The 18962-nt window shown below is 36.9% G+C and overlaps 2 protein-coding genes across 8 annotated transcripts; one reads left to right on the forward strand and one right to left on the reverse strand.

Annotated features, from left to right (window-relative positions):
* Window positions 1-235: 235 nt before the first annotated feature.
* On the reverse strand, window positions 236-8315 carry LOC120015177 (1-acyl-sn-glycerol-3-phosphate acyltransferase BAT2, chloroplastic). 6 transcript variants are annotated; one of them, XM_038867422.1, is made up of 10 exons: window positions 8142-8314; window positions 8020-8054; window positions 7557-7725; window positions 6279-6351; window positions 2703-2897; window positions 2599-2618; window positions 2212-2424; window positions 1961-2062; window positions 773-1068; window positions 236-629 (listed from the first exon to the last, which is right to left on the reverse strand). In XM_038867422.1, the coding sequence occupies exons 3-9, from the start codon at window positions 7686-7688 to the stop codon at window positions 856-858; spliced, it is 948 nt and encodes a 315-aa protein (XP_038723350.1). In that variant the 5' UTR covers window positions 7689-7725; window positions 8020-8054; window positions 8142-8314; the 3' UTR covers window positions 236-629; window positions 773-855. The 6 variants fall into 6 exon arrangements, with proteins under 6 accessions (XP_038723350.1, XP_038723347.1, XP_038723345.1 ...); XM_038867419.1 differs by having other exon boundaries at window positions 236-626; window positions 2212-2618; XM_038867417.1 differs by having other exon boundaries at window positions 2212-2618.
* A 5481-nt stretch (window positions 8316-13796) lies between these two features.
* Window positions 13797-18115, forward strand: LOC120015381 (serine/threonine-protein kinase ppk15). Of its 2 annotated transcripts, none has more exons than XM_038867783.1 (7): window positions 13797-14264; window positions 15044-15800; window positions 16274-16553; window positions 16666-16773; window positions 16886-17164; window positions 17327-17470; window positions 17659-18115. In XM_038867783.1, the coding sequence occupies exons 1-7, from the start codon at window positions 13973-13975 to the stop codon at window positions 17827-17829; spliced, it is 2031 nt and encodes a 676-aa protein (XP_038723711.1). In that variant the 5' UTR covers window positions 13797-13972; the 3' UTR covers window positions 17830-18115. The 2 variants fall into 2 exon arrangements, with proteins under 2 accessions (XP_038723711.1, XP_038723712.1); XM_038867784.1 differs by having other exon boundaries at window positions 14128-14264; window positions 14976-15800.
* Window positions 18116-18962: the final 847 nt, after the last annotated feature.

Here is an 18962-nt window from a genome sequence, read left to right on the forward strand (position 1 = left end):
CGATGCCTCACTATTCTATATCCATTGCTTGTTCCTTCTCTTTCACCATAGAGATGAAGCTATTCACAATGGCCAACTTGATCCTCTCCCCCAAGGATCACAGATGAGGGAGCCCTAAGAGAGCCACCGACTCCAACTACTGTCCATGTATGATCCATACTAGATTTGATCAACTGCCTGTCCTACCTCCTCTACGTTTTGTCTTTACTTTGGATTTCGAATTAGAATATAAGCATATCAAAAAACCAAAAAGATTTTTATGAGCATTATGGTACCTAGATAACATGTCAAGTCATGCCATTCTTTCACTAGTCATGACCTACCCCAAATAGTTCAGCAGTTCAGGGTTTAGAGGGATACGATCTCTTAAAAGACCTAATACATTCATAACCCTCCATCGTTTCTATAGAATTGTAAATCATGTCATCTTTTCACTACATAGCATTCGTTTTTGCTTTTCCCACTCCGACGGTAAGGAGTAACAGGGTATAAGGAGAAGAACAAAGAGGAAGATAAAAAGGAAAAGAAAAAATCAAACCGTGTTTGGTGTCAACTACACGAGTAATCCGGAGGGGAACTGGGAGGCAAATGATTTCGGTCACCTGTTGCCAGTTTTTGAGGTTCGTCTACTGCACGTACACAGACAAACAATAAAATGCCGGTTAAAAGGAAAAAGACATTACATTTTTCTGATAAAGGATACATGTACTTCCCACAAAAATTAGTCAATAATTAATTAGGGAAAAAAATCTAGAATACCACTGGTTTATACCTGTTATCATAAAGGTCGCTCAATGACCAAGGATTCGGCCACAGCCAATGGAGCTGCTTCAAGATTGATTTCTCGACAGTGAGTCATTGACGATTGAGCGCTTCCGAGATGACGTTTCTAGCTTCATTGCAAAGTGCAGCTGGATCTCTTCCTTGTATAGGCTTATGGATAACAACTTTCACTGATCCTTGATTCACTATGCTTTCCATTCCTGTAGGCATAATTTTCCCAGTCCCTATGAGGGTCATAGGAACAATTGGTACTCCAGTTTTTGCAGCAACACTGAATGCACCTTTCTACAAGTCATAAAAAAGATAAACTATGAGAATAAGGACGGGATTGTGGAAGAGAGAGAGGGGGAAGTAAAACTGTTCGTTTCCTGTACTACTAAATTCTCATCTAAAAGGGGTAAAAAAAGTTTAAAAGAAAAGGAAAAAATTATGAGAGGTAACAGAAGCAAAGTTAACAGAGACCATGTATGAGAATCACATATTTGGTATATGATAAAGTGAACAAATTTTGCTATATCGCTTTTGAAATCTATGAAAGAAAGCTACAGTCGGCAATTCGCAAAACATATAGCACATCCAATGGTTGCAGTTCCAAGCTGGACCCCACTTCCATTTCTCCTCTCATTGATTTCCTATGAAAAAAAAAATAAACCTAAACCTCAAAGGAAAATCAGAGGCATAAATCCTGTACTATGGAAACGAAAATGAACACATTAATTCTGATCAAAATAGAAGATCAAATCATTGCTCCATTCAGTTGTAAAGTATTTAAAGAACCTATTCTCTCCAAGTGACATTGGGCTTCCATTTACACCGCAAGCTGCACCATATTGGTTTGCGAGTTATTTTCCTTCTTCTTTTTTGTAACAATTGGAACCCGCAGCCACTACCCTTTGGGTGCCGCACTGGGTTAACCATCAAGCCTACGCAATAGTCCACAAACCATGTAGATCAGACAAGCAGATGAAAAATCCATGTGCAGGCTCATGCCTCTAGTAGGATTTGAACCCTGGTGGCAAGGAGTACAAGACTCTAACCATACGCCACACCATCATTGGCTCCCTATTGGTTTGTCGGTTGTTCTCTCTAATTATAGAGACTAAACGCCTATGATCTTTCAGGCAAGTTTTACGGAAATATGATGAGTGGTTATTTCCCACATAAAAAAAAACCTCACCTTGAAAGCACCTAACTTTCCATCTTTACTGCGTGTCCCCTCTGGGAAGAAAAACACAGATGACCCCTTCTTTATAAGATCCATGCATCGCTTAAGACAGTCCTGCAAACAGACAGTCTATAATTTCAGGTTCATAGTTTGGCGAAAAGAAAAGAAATTGCTACAACAAAGTTCTAGCATTTTTCCATAAGCAAACTGAACTAAAAAAAAAAAGCCTTAAAAACCACTGGCTTAAAAAGAAAAAAAAATACCAACTGGCTTTTGCTGTTCATACGCTTCAATGGAATGGTTCCCAGCATAAACATCGCCCAGCCAATAATGGGGAAGAGAAATATACTAGTCTTGCTAATGAACTTGAAGCTTCTCCCGAGTATCAACAGAGTATATATGTCCAGAAAACTCTGGTGATTTGAAACATATACAGCAGAAGTATCTGGCGGAGGCAGATTTTCCAAGCCCTCAAACTGAACAGTAAAAAATGGAGCAACAGTTAATGTTGCCCATATTTTTGCAATAAAATGTTGAGCTTTTCTTCTGTATCGATCCAAAAGCATCACAAAAGGATGTGCGACCAGCATTAGGACAAATAGAAAAATGGCGGTAATAGCAGTAACTGCATAAAAGCATATCCCTCTGACCTTTGAGCCGAATTTAAATTCTGCATTACAGAAATAAAAAAGAAACAGTTAGATTTACAATGTATAGAATTTAAAACGAATTTTAACCAGATTTTCAAACATACCTGATAACGGATAGGCAGAATCAGGGACACCACTTTCTGCAAGTTCAGATCTTACAGCTACATATCTGGAACATTTATTTTGGTTACGCAGGTTACGAATGTAGCATTGTCTGTTTAACTCCTCTCTAGTAAAAAAAGGACTGTGTGATACAGCAGAATGATTCTTTTGAATACTGAGGAAACTGCATCGAGCAGCTGTAGCATAAAGGAGAGAAATCTGTAAGGTTCTAATATTGACTAGCTAAACGCCAAATATATAAAAAGAAAACGTAGATTCAATATATCATCCTGAATCATGAAAATCTGATATTTCCACTTTACCCTTCACTGTTCTAAAAACACATTGACCTTCCTTCATGTTTAATGTTTGGTATAATAATCCCCTTAAATTGGTCAACCGACTTAGAATTAATTTCTTATTTAGTTTTTAGAATGACAAGATTACACCCTTGTCTCTCTTCGTTTTACTCAGTCCCAAAACTCATCTCGTTTCTTGCATACTAGTCAGTATTTTCAGAAATTTTAGAAACTGTGTTGTAAGAGTTGTATTAAGTATTAACTAACTAAAAGAGCTGATTGTTGGAAACCCAAGCTGCGTATGCCTGATTAGGGACCCGAGAGGTACCTCATCCCATAGTGCTCACCATCCTCTGAGACAAAAGGCTCCTAAAGCGAAGGTGACTTTGTAAGCAGCTCTGTTATCGGCAGCATTTGTAATCTCGATAGTATTCAATGCTGGTATTGGCTCCTCTCCTTCAATAATATCCGGTAACATTACCAGGGCCTCTTTTAAATCTTAAAGGCATACGTACCGCCTTCTCAATGTCTTTCATTATTCCAGTATATCCAGGAGGCATTAGAATCCTTTTTTACTTCTCTTCCTGATGATGTACTGCTGCTAACAAGGTCTGCATATTCTCTCGTTGTGAACTCTATCCATCTCAAAGTAGAGAGTTCAAAGTATATATCACCTCATTTATATGTCATGCTTACATGTCTTTCCCATCTTTAAACTGTTATGTCAATGCTATGGAATACTGAAACATAGAGGATTACTTCTATCATTGGATTAAGGAATATGATATGATGCAGCAAAGGAAACCCTCCGTGTTTGAAGTCCAATTTGAGAAACAAGCAAAGATTGGATAATGAGAGAGAATCTCATCATGGGATGTGATTTATAATCATCATGCTTATAGGCCAGACTTTAGCCTGGGTTCTTCCCACTAATGGAGGCCTCACCGTGTGGCCATCCGTCGCTATTTGAGCCATGCCACAAAGCATGATTGCTTTATCCCTTTCCACATACTAAAATATATGTTCCCAATCCAACCTTCTAATATTAGTACAGGTGACTCAACATTGTTCTTTGTGCGACAAAAAACAATGACCAAGTGCACTCGTGAGAGAAAAGTAGATGCACACGCCTGAACCCCACCCACCCCACAACACAGAAAGAGGTTGTTTCCATGATTTCAATAAATGGCACCTGGCATTGCAATAGAACAGCTTTGTCACCATGCCAATGTTTGTCCTTAGTTTATCTACTGATGCTCGTAAGAACTTGAGTCTGGTCCAACACCAACACGGCTTGATTTAGTTGAAACTAACACTGCCTTACCTCCCCGAACCACTGCCTTAGATATGAACAGTTTAACCCCACCACAGTTTTTCATCAACATATTCCCCGAAGTAACATTAAAGCAAATATCAAAAATATAAATGATGCCCAGATCCAAAATCAATAAGAGATTTCTGAAGAAGCCACCAAAATTGAAGCTTCTCCACTTCCTCCTTCATTACTTGAGTGTTGATAAAAAGATCTCAGCATGTAATGTGCTGCATAGCTCTTAAATTCACTGGTCCTCTAGAATCCAATAAGGTTATCATCCAAGCTAGAAGATGACACACAAAGGAACTGATTCAATGCTTATGTGATGGTTAGAGGGTTTTGGATTGGCAGCTGTGACGCAGGAGCTAAAGAGGTCTCAAAAGAGTATATTCAAAGATCTACGCAAAGTAGATCCATGGAAACTTAAAGGGTCTTCGACACTTCTGTAGCTAATATTTAGTCTAATTTTATGTTTTCTTAAGTTAATTTATTGTTGGGTTCGTTTTAATTAAGTTCCCTTTAGTTTTCACTTTTCATTGTAGGGAATTGTCGAAATCCAAAGTATGTTGGATTTTCAAATTCATTTGTTTTCATTACTGAAAAGCATTTTTGTTAGTCTTTTTTTAAGTTATTTTGTTCAGTCAAGTCCTATTCAGAATTGGTGTCGTACTACTTTACTTTTTTAGGATTTCAGTATCTTAAAGAGCTGATCCTTATAAAATTAGGATTACTAACAATCTATATATACGGATGTAAACTCTAAAGAATGACAATGATGAATGAATAATATTAAGATGATTTTCAAGAATATGATTTTTGTCAATTGTGTGATGCAATCATCCTTAGGTGATGCCGAGGAACCCTAGGTGAGATGCTAAGGTTGTTTGACTTTCTTTTCTTTGTTTTTGAATTTCCCTGCAATATAAGATTTGTTCTCACCATTGTAAGCCCTAAATAAGTTGTTTCATACCCTAATCATCTGACAACCTTGATGTAATCCTAATTGCTTAAATCCCTAGCAAGAACCCCTTAAAAATGAGGATTGCAAAAGTGGTCGAACATCAGGCTGCCTGAGTGGAATGGAAGCTATTCTAGAAATAATAAAGCATTTAATCCTTTAGACAGGAACCACGCATTGATGCAAGTAAGTCAGAGAGACTTGTGCACTCTTTGTGGAGTAATGAGACATTAAATATGAGTCATCTTCTAACTATGACATGAGTCTTCAGATATCCATTATTTTTTTGCATAAAAAAATGCCAAATAAAAAGACATTTTATGTTTGAAAATTTTATGGAAAGGTTCAACCAAACTTTGCTCTCTTTCTTTTATGAACAAATACTGATTTTAACCACTAGTTATTTTTAGCTTGTGGTAGGATTCGAACCTTCAAATTGTTTGAAATCCTAAGGAGTTGCTACCACTAGGCCAAGAGCTCCTTGTTTAACCAAGCATTGTTTATCCCCACTAACAGTGATCATGCAGTTCACAGGGCGACGCCATGTCAATATGATGGTGAAACTGGTCAAACTGCATGTAATATCTTCTTTCAATGTATGGTAATGCAAAAGGGGAACAATAAGACAATACAACTCAGTAGTTATCTCTAATTAGTTCCAATACATCCATAACAGACAAGAAAATCACACCTCATTGTTCCTGTAACATAGTATCAACTCACTTCTGATAGTATCACAATGTTAGAAAAGATGAACTGAAGTATTATCACATGCAGCAAAGTAATAAATGGAAAAGACACAAAAATAAATCATTTTCCTCACTTCTTCAAACTTCTGAATATAGTGCTCGTAATGAACTTATCATAGATATAAAAAAAAAGTAAATATAATAGAAAATATTGTCCGGGTATTTTACTAAATTATAATGCAAGACATTTATTACCATGTGATTGAGCATGAAGCGAATATGAAGTGTACTAATGTTCTAAGAAGGTATTTACTTACAATGATTTGAAAATCTCAGTTGAGCCCATTTATCTGAAGGATGATCAGTACAAATCCTTTTAAAAGCACACAACTGCATTAAACAAAATGTGATCAACAGAAGTGGAAACAATAAGAATTAAAAAAAATTATACCGAAAAAAAAAAAAAGAAGAGTTCGTTACCCACTTAAAGGACATCAAAAATCATAAATTACCATTTTAACCAAGAAAGATATTAGTTCTAATTCATTCACAGACCAATCAGTCCATGCTTCTAGTCTTCTACAGACCTCTAATAAATACATTTAGATAGTTCCTACAACATGATTTTCTATTTGCCATTTGGAGACAAAAGTACCTGCATTTGTTGATGTTGACATGATTATGGTCACTACATAGCAATTAGAAACCGTTTATCAGTCATGGCAAGGAACAAGAACTCAATAGGACTCGAAAGTACTCAACAAAGACATCATTGGAGCAAAGAATGAGTCAATAGACATTAATAGTAGACCAATAACCATTCTCCAAGTAGTGCCCAAATAGCCAAGGCTTTTTCAACAATATAAGGATCATTGGATCCAAAGTTCAGTCACACATGATGAAAATAGAGATTTTTTAGGAAGTGGGAACCAGAGATATCAGTCTCATGGTCATGTACACCATATTATTAAAAATCAGAACCCATAGATATAAAATAACCATCTATTCCAACAAGCAAGGGATTTGAGCATGCTGCTCAAACCTGAATTCAATACCTAATTTGATCTTTGCATTGTCAAGCTACAGCCTAATTTCTTTGACCTGAAATCTTTCCAGTGCAGTCAAATGCAATCAGACCATTCCAAATAAGAGCCAATGACACAAACATGGAAAACGACAAAAGGGCATCATACGAATTTTTTTCATCAGGTAAAACTTTCAAGCTTCAACTCTAGGCACTTCTGCAGCACCCTCATATTATTAACGTCAAAGTTCATGACACCATCAACCACTTGAAAATACTCAAGTTCCCAATCAGTTTCAACAAAAATATCATCGTGCTACTTATTGTCCTGAACATCTTTTATCTCAATTTATCTTCCAGATAAAGTATGCTTCAAATGTAAAACAGGATACGCTTTAAATGTAAGAAAGATCCGGATGAAATGCCACTTAGCAAAGATTTCTCATAAGCACTATTCTATTCTGCACTCCACAAACGCAGATAAAAAGACATCAGCTGACCACTTCACTATCAATTTATGGAAAATCTAGTGCACATGCAGAAGTAGGATGCAGAAGTAGATGATGAATACCTTTAACTGATCACGGGAACTAAGACCTGGATACAAGTTGGGTTTAAGGAACTCTGATATTCTCTGGCTTGCAACCATGAAAGGCACCTCTTCGAATGGTGAAACCATTAATTTGCCATGCAGCAAATCCATTTCACCAATAAGATGTTACAAGAACAAGAATGCGTCCCTGAAGCCATAAGCCAATAACAAATTGGCTAAAAAATTTAAAAATATCCAAAAGCAGAAGATAAATAAATCCTTAAAAGAGACAGAGCCGAAATCATAAAGGCATCAAACAAAAAAAATCTGGATAACGAGACCTGAGAATAAATTTTCGGTTAACTATCACTGAAAATTTTATAATAAAGCCCTTTACATTACAATAAGATTAATACGATGACAAACAATCCATTCAAAAAAAAAAAAGCGCTTTGCGTTCCTGCTACGGAATATTCAAGCAAATCATACCAAGGTCTAGTACCTTAGAATGTTAGCCACATCTAGTCATGATTGAACCTGAAAGAAATCCAATGAAATAGAGGGCTTAAGGCTAGATTTAACAGAGAGTTTGAATCAAGTGGTGCCAAGGGAAGGGAGACTTACAAAAGGGGTTTTGATGCTTGAGGGAAACCGTTGAGCTACAGTGAAGTTAAACCGAAGGCAAGCTACGGCGGCCGGCGCAGCTAGTTGAAGAAGAAGCGATGGTGGCCTTGAAGGTAGCGTGAAAAGCCAGATAAGAGTCCGGAGAGGGTTAGCCGGTCGTGTTTAATTAATTTGATTAAGAAAAAATATATTTTTACTAGTTGAAAACTTGAAATAAAAGGTTGATTGGTATTTGGTCGTATCCAATTACGTGGTCCAAACCAACGAGACACATGTGCTCAAAGTTTTATTTTAATGAAAGACATTACTTCTTAATGATATTTCAAAAAAAAATTATGTGATCTAATATTACAATTTACAAACATGATAAGTTCAAATATGAAATATAGAGGCATCTACAATTAGGTCACAAGAACAAAATCACTTCAAATTGGATGAGTTAATGTTTTTAGTCTCAAAATTAAGGTCACTCTAGTCAAATTCCAATTAATTTGGTGTCGAAAATTAGGTCACAAGAAGAAAATTATTTCAAATTGGATCAATTAATGTTTCTAGTTTCAAAATTAAGGTCAATCTAGGCAAATTCCAATCAAAATCATGTTGAATATTATTAATCAGTCAATTACAAATGTTTGTTTTAAGTCACTAATTTAAAGTCGAATTTATTTCATTTTGATAATTCGGTAGAATTTCTCATTTCGAAAAATTATGTGTCCCAAGTTTAGGTATTTCAACTCATCCCAAGTCTATGTGGCAGTAACATGTCATCATGTCAACATAAATCCTTTTCTTAAAAATTCCCTCTCTTTGTGTTCTAGGTAGGGCTTGACATCGGACCAGCCAGACTTTTTCAAACCCAGGCCGGCCCGGGCCCAAGTTTGATATTGATCATCAGGCTTCGGGTCGGGCCTGATTGGGAAGGCCTTAGGATCGGGCCCGGGACTTGACTATTTTTCTTTTTTTTTTGGATGTGCTCTTTCACTTTTTTTTAATTGTTTTAAATATATTGTTAATGTATTAAAGATGCCATGAACTATATGTATATATATGTAGATATATAAAGATGTCAAATGGCACATTCAAGAGCCGGACCGAAAATTGTATTTGATGTTTAATGGTACTGCTAAATTTCAGAGTTGCACGCATAAGTTAGACCATTTCCAATTACAGGGAGAAAAGATATGTCTGTGAGATATGTAGATATGTATGTGTGATATGTATATACATGCAGAACATATATATACACACACGAACAGACACATATACACAAATACATGTAGAACATTGACCGGGCTTTGGGCTCAGACCGGCCTAAAGTTGGCCAGAGGTGTCGGGTTGCCTAGACCCGATGTGATTTTTGGCAGGGACGAGCTTTGGCAAGCAGGCCCGAGCCGACCTTGGCCCGTGGATCAAATGGTGCCCTCAGCAAGACTACACTACGCTTTTAAGCTCTTTTTTCGTTTTGTGAGAGAGACGAAGTTTTGTTAATGGTTTGAATTTTGTTTGTTAGACATTCTCTTGTTCGACCAAAGTTGAAATTTGTTTCATTTTGAAAATTCGGTAGAATTTCTCAATTTGAAAAATAATTATCCCAAGTCTATGAGAGAGTAACATGTCATCATGCCAATATGGATATGATTTCTTTATAAAAAAATTTCCTCTCTAGATTCTAGGCTTTTGCGAGACTGACCTAGGTCGACAAGACTACACTATGCTTTTTAGTTCTTTTTTGTTTCGCAAAAGAGAGAAAGTTTCGTCGTTCATCATAGTCTATTGTTAATCGTCTGGAGTTTGTATATTAGACAATCTCTTGTTCGGCCGACGTTTTCTCTCGTTACTGCAAAACAGTTAACAATAACTATTGAAAAAGTAGAATGGGAGATTATTTGATGTGAGTCTCTAATTTTCAGTGGCTTGTGACTATTAAACTTGGTAAAAAAATTTTTTTGGAGATTTTGTTGGTTTCGGGAATGGTGAACATTGTTTCTATTAGTTCCTTTGATCTTGTTCAATTGGATGCTTCGTAACATTGAATGAATTCTAGACTGTGCTTTTAAAAAACAATAGAATTTATATTAAAACAATAAATTTTAGACAATGAATTCTGACATAAAAGAGTGGAAATAAAACTATTCAATTGATTAAATGAATGGAATAAACCTGTTAGACTACCAAACTGATGCGCTACATGTCATTTTCGTTCAATTTGTAGGGTCTTCCATGTGACCTCGAGTTCACCATCTAGTTCTTCAATGGGCAGCTGGGTAGCTTCCACATTATCAAAAAAATGTCAAAATAACCTAAACCAAGCCTTAACCAATCACCATATGAATTGGTTAACGATCTAAAATATCATGAATACATTTAAGAAGCAAGGCATGCCTACAAGACATAAAAACCCTAGTGAGACCGAGCCTACACTAATCAGGAAAGTGAGTTTTGAAAGCTCAAGTTCTGCGAAGGAAGGAAATTAAAGTAAATCCTAATACCGTTTGAGGGTTTATGACACAAATGGGCCGAAGAATTATAGTAAGCCCGAATGGAGGCCTATAGACGGAGTGGTGGGCCTCGACCCAATAAACCAAAGTAAGCTCAATTGAACTTTCATAAGTCACAACCCTAGTTGAGAATAACTAAACCCTAAATGACATGTGAATGAGATATCATGAGTTTTGCTCTTTAGACCGAAGCCAAGCCTGAGGAATTTTAAAACTGAACTTGAAGTGTAGATACATTTTTCTATTCAAAGGGGTATTTTTTATGCGCATTTCTATCCCCAACCCTCACGGTTTTATTTCAAGAAATAATTATGCATCTTCATTTGAACTCATAACCTCTTTAGTTAGAGATCTCGAGTATCCATGTACCACGTAATGCATATATCTACAAAAAAAATATATATTTATACGCAGATAGCTAAGTTATTTGGGGTGATGTGCCATTATTTTATTGATATCTTTGTTTCTTCATTGTATTTATATGTTTTATATTGATAACCTTCCAAATTATTTTTTTATACATTTTTTTAAGTCAACAGATTTCGTTTTGAAAAAAATTATGAACATGTTTGGCAGTGTGTTTCAACTGCGTTCAGTTGCACCACACCTCACAGCACCACAGTTTTTTGTGACACGCCAAACAACTTTTGCGTTCCAACTCACCTCACAGCACCACAGTTTTTTACCTCACAGCACCTCACCACACCTCACAGCACTCCCAAACACTTACAATATATGTTGAATTGTCCTAGGTAATCAAATTAGGTCAATTATTTTATTTTAGATTAATGTACAAGGTAAACGTTAAGTGATTTTATATTAATATTATTAGTCATCTAATATAATCGTAATTTAGATACGCCAAACGCACCTCACAGCACCGCACCACAGTTTTAAAAATGATACGTCAAACAACTTTTTGCGTTCCAACTCACCTCACAACACCACAGTTTTTTACCTCACAGCAGTTGACAGCACTCCCAAACAGGCCCTATATGATAACAGTTTAGTTTTTTTTTTTCTTTTTAAAAATAGACAGAGAAATGGAAAGAAATAAAGTGAACATTAATATTGTCACATGGAAATAAGATAGAAAGTGAAAAGCTGGAGGTCACAAACACAAAAAAACGCAACATTATGCGGTGAGGTGGGATTACTCAAATTATGACCCACATGGAAAAGTAGGTTCTACCAGTAAAATTAATCAAACAAAACGGGGCCCACAATGTAGAAATGTATATCATCATTCTTTCCTCATGGACAAAAAACAAAAGCCAAAGAAAAAAGAAAGGAAAGTAATTGAAAAATGCATAATGGATTGATTTTATATTATTAGCATATTTTAGGGTATAATCCCAAGAATATGCCCCCCTTAATCTTCATTAGTTTCTTAAGGTAATCCGCTTCCATTATTAAACTTGGTAGCTAGAATCCAGTTCAACACTAATTTAATTTATTTTTTCCTTTTTGGGATAAACATTTTTGAAATCTCACTCATTTCAACAATTCATCTTATCCCATGAAAGTTTGTGATTGAATCAGAGAGTAACATGTCAGTCACTGGGATGACTGGGATACCATTCACTTTTGTTTTGGGATACAACGATAAAAATTGGTGGGAAGAGAATCTTTGATCTTTGGAGTAATAGCCATCTCTTGGAACCAAATTACCCCATTTTTAGCATTTAAATTCCTAAATTTATAAGAGTGATTTAACATGAAGATACATGTAGGTAATCTTACGTCTTTAGGTGGAAACTTATGTGAGCGTAGTCTTGATGGTCCGAATTTAAGCTCATATCAAATATTTAAGAAGCAAACTTTTATTAGTATCGTTATCGATTAACATAAAATTTAGTGGAATTGCCCTTCTAAAACCAAACAAAACATTCCAAAATTTGTTTCCAGTTCTAATAGATGTTTTGGTGACAATGATTGGATAATTTTACTATAATAAAAACGAATCCTTTATTTACTTTAAATTAAAAACAAAAGAGCCAAAATATAGAAAGTAAAAAAATGAGAGAAAAACTCATTATCGAATATAGAAAGTAAAAAGGAATATAAAATGGTCCTCCAAACGACCACTAATTTTTCCTTTTTAAAAGAAATAAATTATGTTTTGGTGTACCAAAAACAAACGACAAACATGACTTGCCACCAAAAATTCTGAAAAAAAAAGAAGGAAATAAATAAAAGCACCCAAATCATGACAAACCCTACGTGTACGTTTCTCAGGGGCCCACGTGTCGTGGACCCACACAGACAGCGACTGGAGACCCGGCAAAACTCGGTCTCTGCTTTTCGAAGTTGGTAAGAAGGAGAAAATATTCAGTGGTTGCCGCACACCACGTCATTATGCTGACGTGGTGCGCATGCACCACTGAATGATTGACACATGTACATGACTTAAAATCTAATTTTACTCTGCACGATTTCTCTCCCCTTTTTCCTCTCTCTCTTATCACTTCAATCTCATATCCACAACACCTCTCCTCTCCCTCTCTTTCCTCTCTCCATCTCTTTCCTCTCTCTCTTATCAACTCAACCTCAGATCCATTTTTCCAGTCTCAATTTTCAAGTCCATGGTTGAATTCATGCACCCTTTACACTTTTTTTTTTCCGGCTTTCAACTTATGAAGTATTTCGAGTTCCAAATCCAAACCCAGTTCTCTCTCTTCTAACCATATCCTGAGCCATTACCAGATCTAGATCTAGATCCAAATCCAAAACCTCTTCCAAACCCATTTGGTGAAAAATTGAAGTAACGAGAGCAAGAGAACGCTAGATTTCACACCACCGCCTCTCAACTATAATATTTCTATCCGGTTAATTAATTATTGTTTATTCGAGATTAATTAGTCGCCATGAGCAAAATCTAAGAAAAAGAACCATAGCAAACAAGTCAATAGAACCCTCTTGTCACTTTTAAATTCATTTCGTAGAAGGATGAAAGTAAAAGAAGGCTTTGTTTCCCTTGACAGGAAGATAAGGATGAAAGTAAGAGAAAAGACAAGGGAAAAAAAGTGAAAAAATAATTGACTAGGATTCATCCCTCCACATGTCAATTATTCAGTGGTGCATGCGCACCACGTCAGCATAATGACGTGGTGTGCGGCAACCACTGAATATTTTCTCGGTAAGAAGACGCTTCGGCCACCCTCTTTAGCTTCAATTTTACAGCAAAAATCACACAGTATAGCAGAGAGAGAGAGAGAGAGAGCATGCGAACCTCGAATCATGCTTTATTTTCCACTTTTGACCCGCTCAATTTCCTTAACTCACGTCACTCTGTGTACAGTATTGCTCCTGCTTTGACTTCTCATCACTTCCATGGCTGCTCCGGTGTCAAACTCGGACATGGATGCAGTCCTGCAATTCCTGCGCCAGAACGGTTTGACCGAGGCAGAGATGGCTCTTAAAGAGGATTTGGTTGAGAAAACAGAATTGGGTTCTTTCGATTATGAGAAATTTATGTTCCCGATGGTTCCGCCTCCTCCGCCGGTGAGAATCCCGGCGATTACCCTGCAACTGGCGACTTCTCGATCGGAATCGAATTCTGAGTTTTCCTCGGACGACGAGTTTGTGAGTGTGGAGTCATCCACTAGTGGTTTGTGCTCTTCAGGTACTCATTGTGGTATCTGATTCTGGTAAAAAATGCCAATTAAGTTTGATACTCTTTTTTTTCTCCTGCATGGTACATGGTAGTAGTCCCTGATTTACATGAGCTCTATACACCAAAGAACGAATGCTTGCTTGTATTAAGTGAGCACCTATGTGATTTTATTGAAGGAATTTTAAGTGATCCTTCTTTTAAATCCATCTCTTGTTTTTTAGATTTCATATGAATTTATTCGATACCATAAAGTTTGTAATCAATCAGTTCCATAGCTAAGCAATTAATGATTCCAGATAAAGTTGCTAAAAGGAAAATCCATGATTTGATTGGGTCAAGTTCTGTACTGTTTCACATGATTCATTTCGAGATCAAGTGTTGTTTTTTCTATAATTCTTTATTATTTCTCTTTGTATTGAAATCTTGGTTGGGTCTTCATAATATACTTCTTAGCGAAAGGATTTATTTTTAATCATACTATCTCATTTGGCCATATGTGGTTTTTCTTGATTTGAATGCTTTGAAATGATTCAGAATAATTAAGAAATCAAAACTTTAGTTTGATTTTGCATATTGTGCTTTTCTTATTCACTGGCTTTCAAAAGGGACAAGAATAAGTGAATCTGAATTGATTGATTTAAATATAAAGATGATATAATCTTGATTATTCAACTTCAATGATTGTCTATGACATCCTGCCATTCTTTTTTGCTTCCCCAGGTTTCCAACTTTCCATTCTGAGCAATGTTGATGACATGTTGACCACTGACCTGTTTGCATTTCTGCAGAATTCATCAATCCCTATGGACTACGTTCTCCATCTCAGGTTGATTCTGAAGCCTCATCAGATAGATTATCTCAATTTGGTACAGCACGGGATTACTCAGATATGCAGAATCACATTTGTTGGTATGATGAGAAAGGCGAAGGCTACTTTATGAGTCCTTCCTTTGGAGGGTCTGACCACTTTGGTTGTCCAAGTGAGGATAAGTTTATCATGACTTCAGGGACTGCAAAGGAGAAGCAATTTGAGGATTGCGTTGGTGTATATGACAAATCTGATGGATTTGAAACTGAAGCAAGCATTGATTGCTTGGACAAACCATGGGTTTCTATAATGCCCTCCATGGATAATAAAGATGAAACTCAAGTGGCTGGTTGTCACCATTCCGATAGAAAATGTGAGCTTGTGAATTCTGATCCTTACCACTTTTCAGTCCCCCTTTGCAAATTCTGTGCAGGAGCAGGAGCTTTTTATGGCAGTGATCCTTTGGGTTGCAACTGTCACAGCTTGAAAGATATGGGATTGAATGATTCTGAATTGAAGGTTGTGGGGAATATTCCTAATGACTGCAACTCAGACATGAAAGATTTAATACTAAATGAAACTGACGACTATGGAAATGGTGAAGTAAATGGGAAACCCCATGAGCTTGCAGCTCCTGCAGATGCTGAGAATGTTAATGACGATGAGCTTAATATGCCTGCTACCAATGAGGATGAGTATGAAGTGTTCAATCTGCGAATAATACACCGGAAAAACAGGTTCGTGGCAAAGTCTACCTGCTAAAGTTTTTTCTTCATCATGTACAAATGACTTAGCAAATTGATCCAAATGTAAATAGTGCCATTTAATGTCATTTAGATTCCTGGCCTTATAACCCTTTACTATTACTTGAAGAAGCAAACTTGACTTTCCTTGGAATTTGACTTCTTTTGTAGTTGCCAAATATTCATATCAATAGTTTTCTGTTTTAGTTTGAGATTTGGAGTTCATGCAGTCCATAGATTTTTAGTAATCTATGTACTTATGTGTCATATAGGGAACATGTGGCCTAGTGGTAGTAGAGTTGTTGGGGTGCAATCTAGAGGTCGCAGGTTTAATTCCTGAAAACCTCTCCACATATTATGTGGGGGTAAGATCTGAGTACATCTTGCATGCCCCAACCCCGTCCACTACGGGAGCCTTGTGCACGGGCGTTGTTTACCTATGTACTTATGTGTTATGCCATTGGCAGGACTGGATTTGAAGAGCACAAAGATCTACCAATTGTGTTAAATACTGTGGTTGGGGGGAGATATTATGTTACGGAGTATCTTGGTTCAGCAGCCTTCAGTAAGGTTGTTCAGGCACACGATCTTCACACTGGAATGGATGTCTGCCTGAAGATTATTAAAAACGACAAGGATTTTTTCGATCAAAGTTTAGATGAAATCAAGCTTTTGAAGCTTGTGAACAAGCATGACCCAGCTGATGAACGGCATATTTTGCGTCTTTATGACTACTTTTACTATCAGGTATATGCGGAGGAGTAGTTCGAGTTGAAATCTTAAAAGCCTTTATCATTCTCTTGGCATGGAGAACCTATTCATATGCTGTTGCTAATATTCGTTTTTCTGAAACACTCAGGAGCATCTCATCATTGTTTGTGAACTCCTTCGGGCTAACTTGTACGAATTTCAGAAATTTAATCAAGAATCTGGTGGGGAAGCTTATTTTTCAACGAGAAGATTACAGGTTTGTTTGATACTCTCGTCAACTTTCAATAGAATTTAGTTCTAATTCATTTACCAAATTTTTTGCCCTTTGTTTTATCCTTGAATGAAATGTTGTGTTCCTTCGCTCACAGGTCATAACCCGTCAATGCTTGGAGGCATTGCAGTACTTGCATGACTTGGGAGTTATTCATTGTGATTTAAAGCCTGAGAATATTCTTATGAAAAGTTACAGAAGATGTCAGATAAAGGTTATTGACCTTGGAAGCAGTTGCTTTGAGTCGGACAATTTGTGCCTTTATGTACAGTCCCGTTCCTACAGAGCTCCGGAAGTCATTTTAGGCCTCCCATATGACCAGAAAATTGACTTATGGTCTCTTGGTTGTATCCTGGCTGAGCTTTGCTCTGGAGAGGTACATGTCGCACATAGGCAACAACGTGTTTGTTAAAGTCAATTTTCCCATATCGCTTGTCATTCTGATTCCAAGCCTATTCCTTAATCACTATATTTTGTTTGTTGTTACCATTTGTAAAAAATTGCCTCTCGTAATTGAGTGACATCATCTCTTTATCAGGTGCTGTTTCCGAATGATGTGATAGTAATGATCCTTGCACGGATGATTGGGATGTTGGGTCCTATCGACTCAGAGATGCTGGTGATGGGCCAGGAGACTCACAAGTACTTCACCAATGAATATGATCTCTACCACATGAATGAGGTTTATTTCCCTTCCCTTCATTAACAGCTTAAATAGTTGCCACGCTTTCTTTTATCGTCTATTTGATCACATGATCATGTCAATATGCATGATCAAACTCTATGGAATTGTCAGCACTTCTTGAGTTACTTTAGTTCTCCATATCTCTGCCGATAAACTCTTATGAGCCGTCTAATTCTCGTGTCCAGGAAACAAAGCAGTTAGAATACATAATCCCAGAGGAGTCCTCACTGGAGCATCATCTGCAAGTTACCGACGATGAATTAATCAACTTTCTCAGAACCTTGCTTGAGATCAACCCACAGAGGCGGCCAACTGCAAGCGAGGCACTCGAGCACCCTTGGCTTTCGCGTACATAGTAATTCAAACCTCACTGAAGGTACTGAGAAGTAACACGTAATTATACCGCTGTGGATTGTATCTGTGTGTAGATATACATACCTCTTTGTGATTTGAGTATCAAGATTGGAATCCATTTCCAATTTTCAGTTTTGATTTCGTCTGTAGTGACCACATCGGTTTTACGATTTGTATAGCATTGGCTTGATTCATGTTCAAGGGAAAGACATCATGCGTCCTTCCTTAGAAATATGATTTTGGAACTTCATGTCACCACATAATAAAGCTTCATTATTTTCTTCAATTTATCTTTGGGGTCTGCTTCAGATTCTTTCTTTTGACAAGTTGTACTATGATTTGTCATCAGTCAAGGTTGTTTTTTTTTTTTAAGTTTTAATAATGTCGAAGCAGAATCCTGTATACCAAGTTGACAATACTTCCTACCGTGGAGAAAACTAGGAATCCTCCTTGGTGGACTATTGCAGGGCAAATATACACACATTATTAATTCTTTTCAAAGAAATTATGGGTATGAAAATAGGATCAATTGTATAGGTTGATGTATAATATAATTCTATTCAGTGTTTGGAAATAATCTAATATTAAACTTGTATAATATATTTCTTATACAATATCGTGTTTCGTTTGTTGTTAGACAAAATCGGTAGTGCTAAATGATCCAATAAAATTCCTCTCAAATCCCCCCAATCCTACATAGCATTCCACATTAACAGTCACATCAACATTTTTGCCTCTACATAACATCCATTTTCTCTCTCTCTCTCTCTCTCTCTCCTCTCTCCTCTCTCCTTTTCTCCCTCCCACTCTCACGAGAACTGCCACTACCAACCGGAGCTCCCCCGTCCAGCCACCGATCGGAGCAGTCAACCACTATGTTCATTTTTCGACCCTCCACACCACCCGTTGTCGCTCATATCGTCGAAAAAAAGCACCTAAAGGAGGAGATAACCGTGACACAAATCGAGTTGATCAGGCCATCTCCGACGATCGACCCTTTATTTGGACTTTACACCTCGAGGTGCACCCTACCCACCCATTTTCCGACCAGATAACTATCGGAATCTGACAACCTATTGCAAATTACATTGTTTAAAAACAATGTAATTCGTCGATCCGTGCATCCAACCACCTC

Source organism: Tripterygium wilfordii, chromosome 14 (genome assembly GCF_013401445.1).
Source record: "Tripterygium wilfordii isolate XIE 37 chromosome 14, ASM1340144v1, whole genome shotgun sequence".
In the NCBI taxonomy this organism is placed as follows: domain Eukaryota; kingdom Viridiplantae; phylum Streptophyta; class Magnoliopsida; order Celastrales; family Celastraceae; genus Tripterygium; species Tripterygium wilfordii.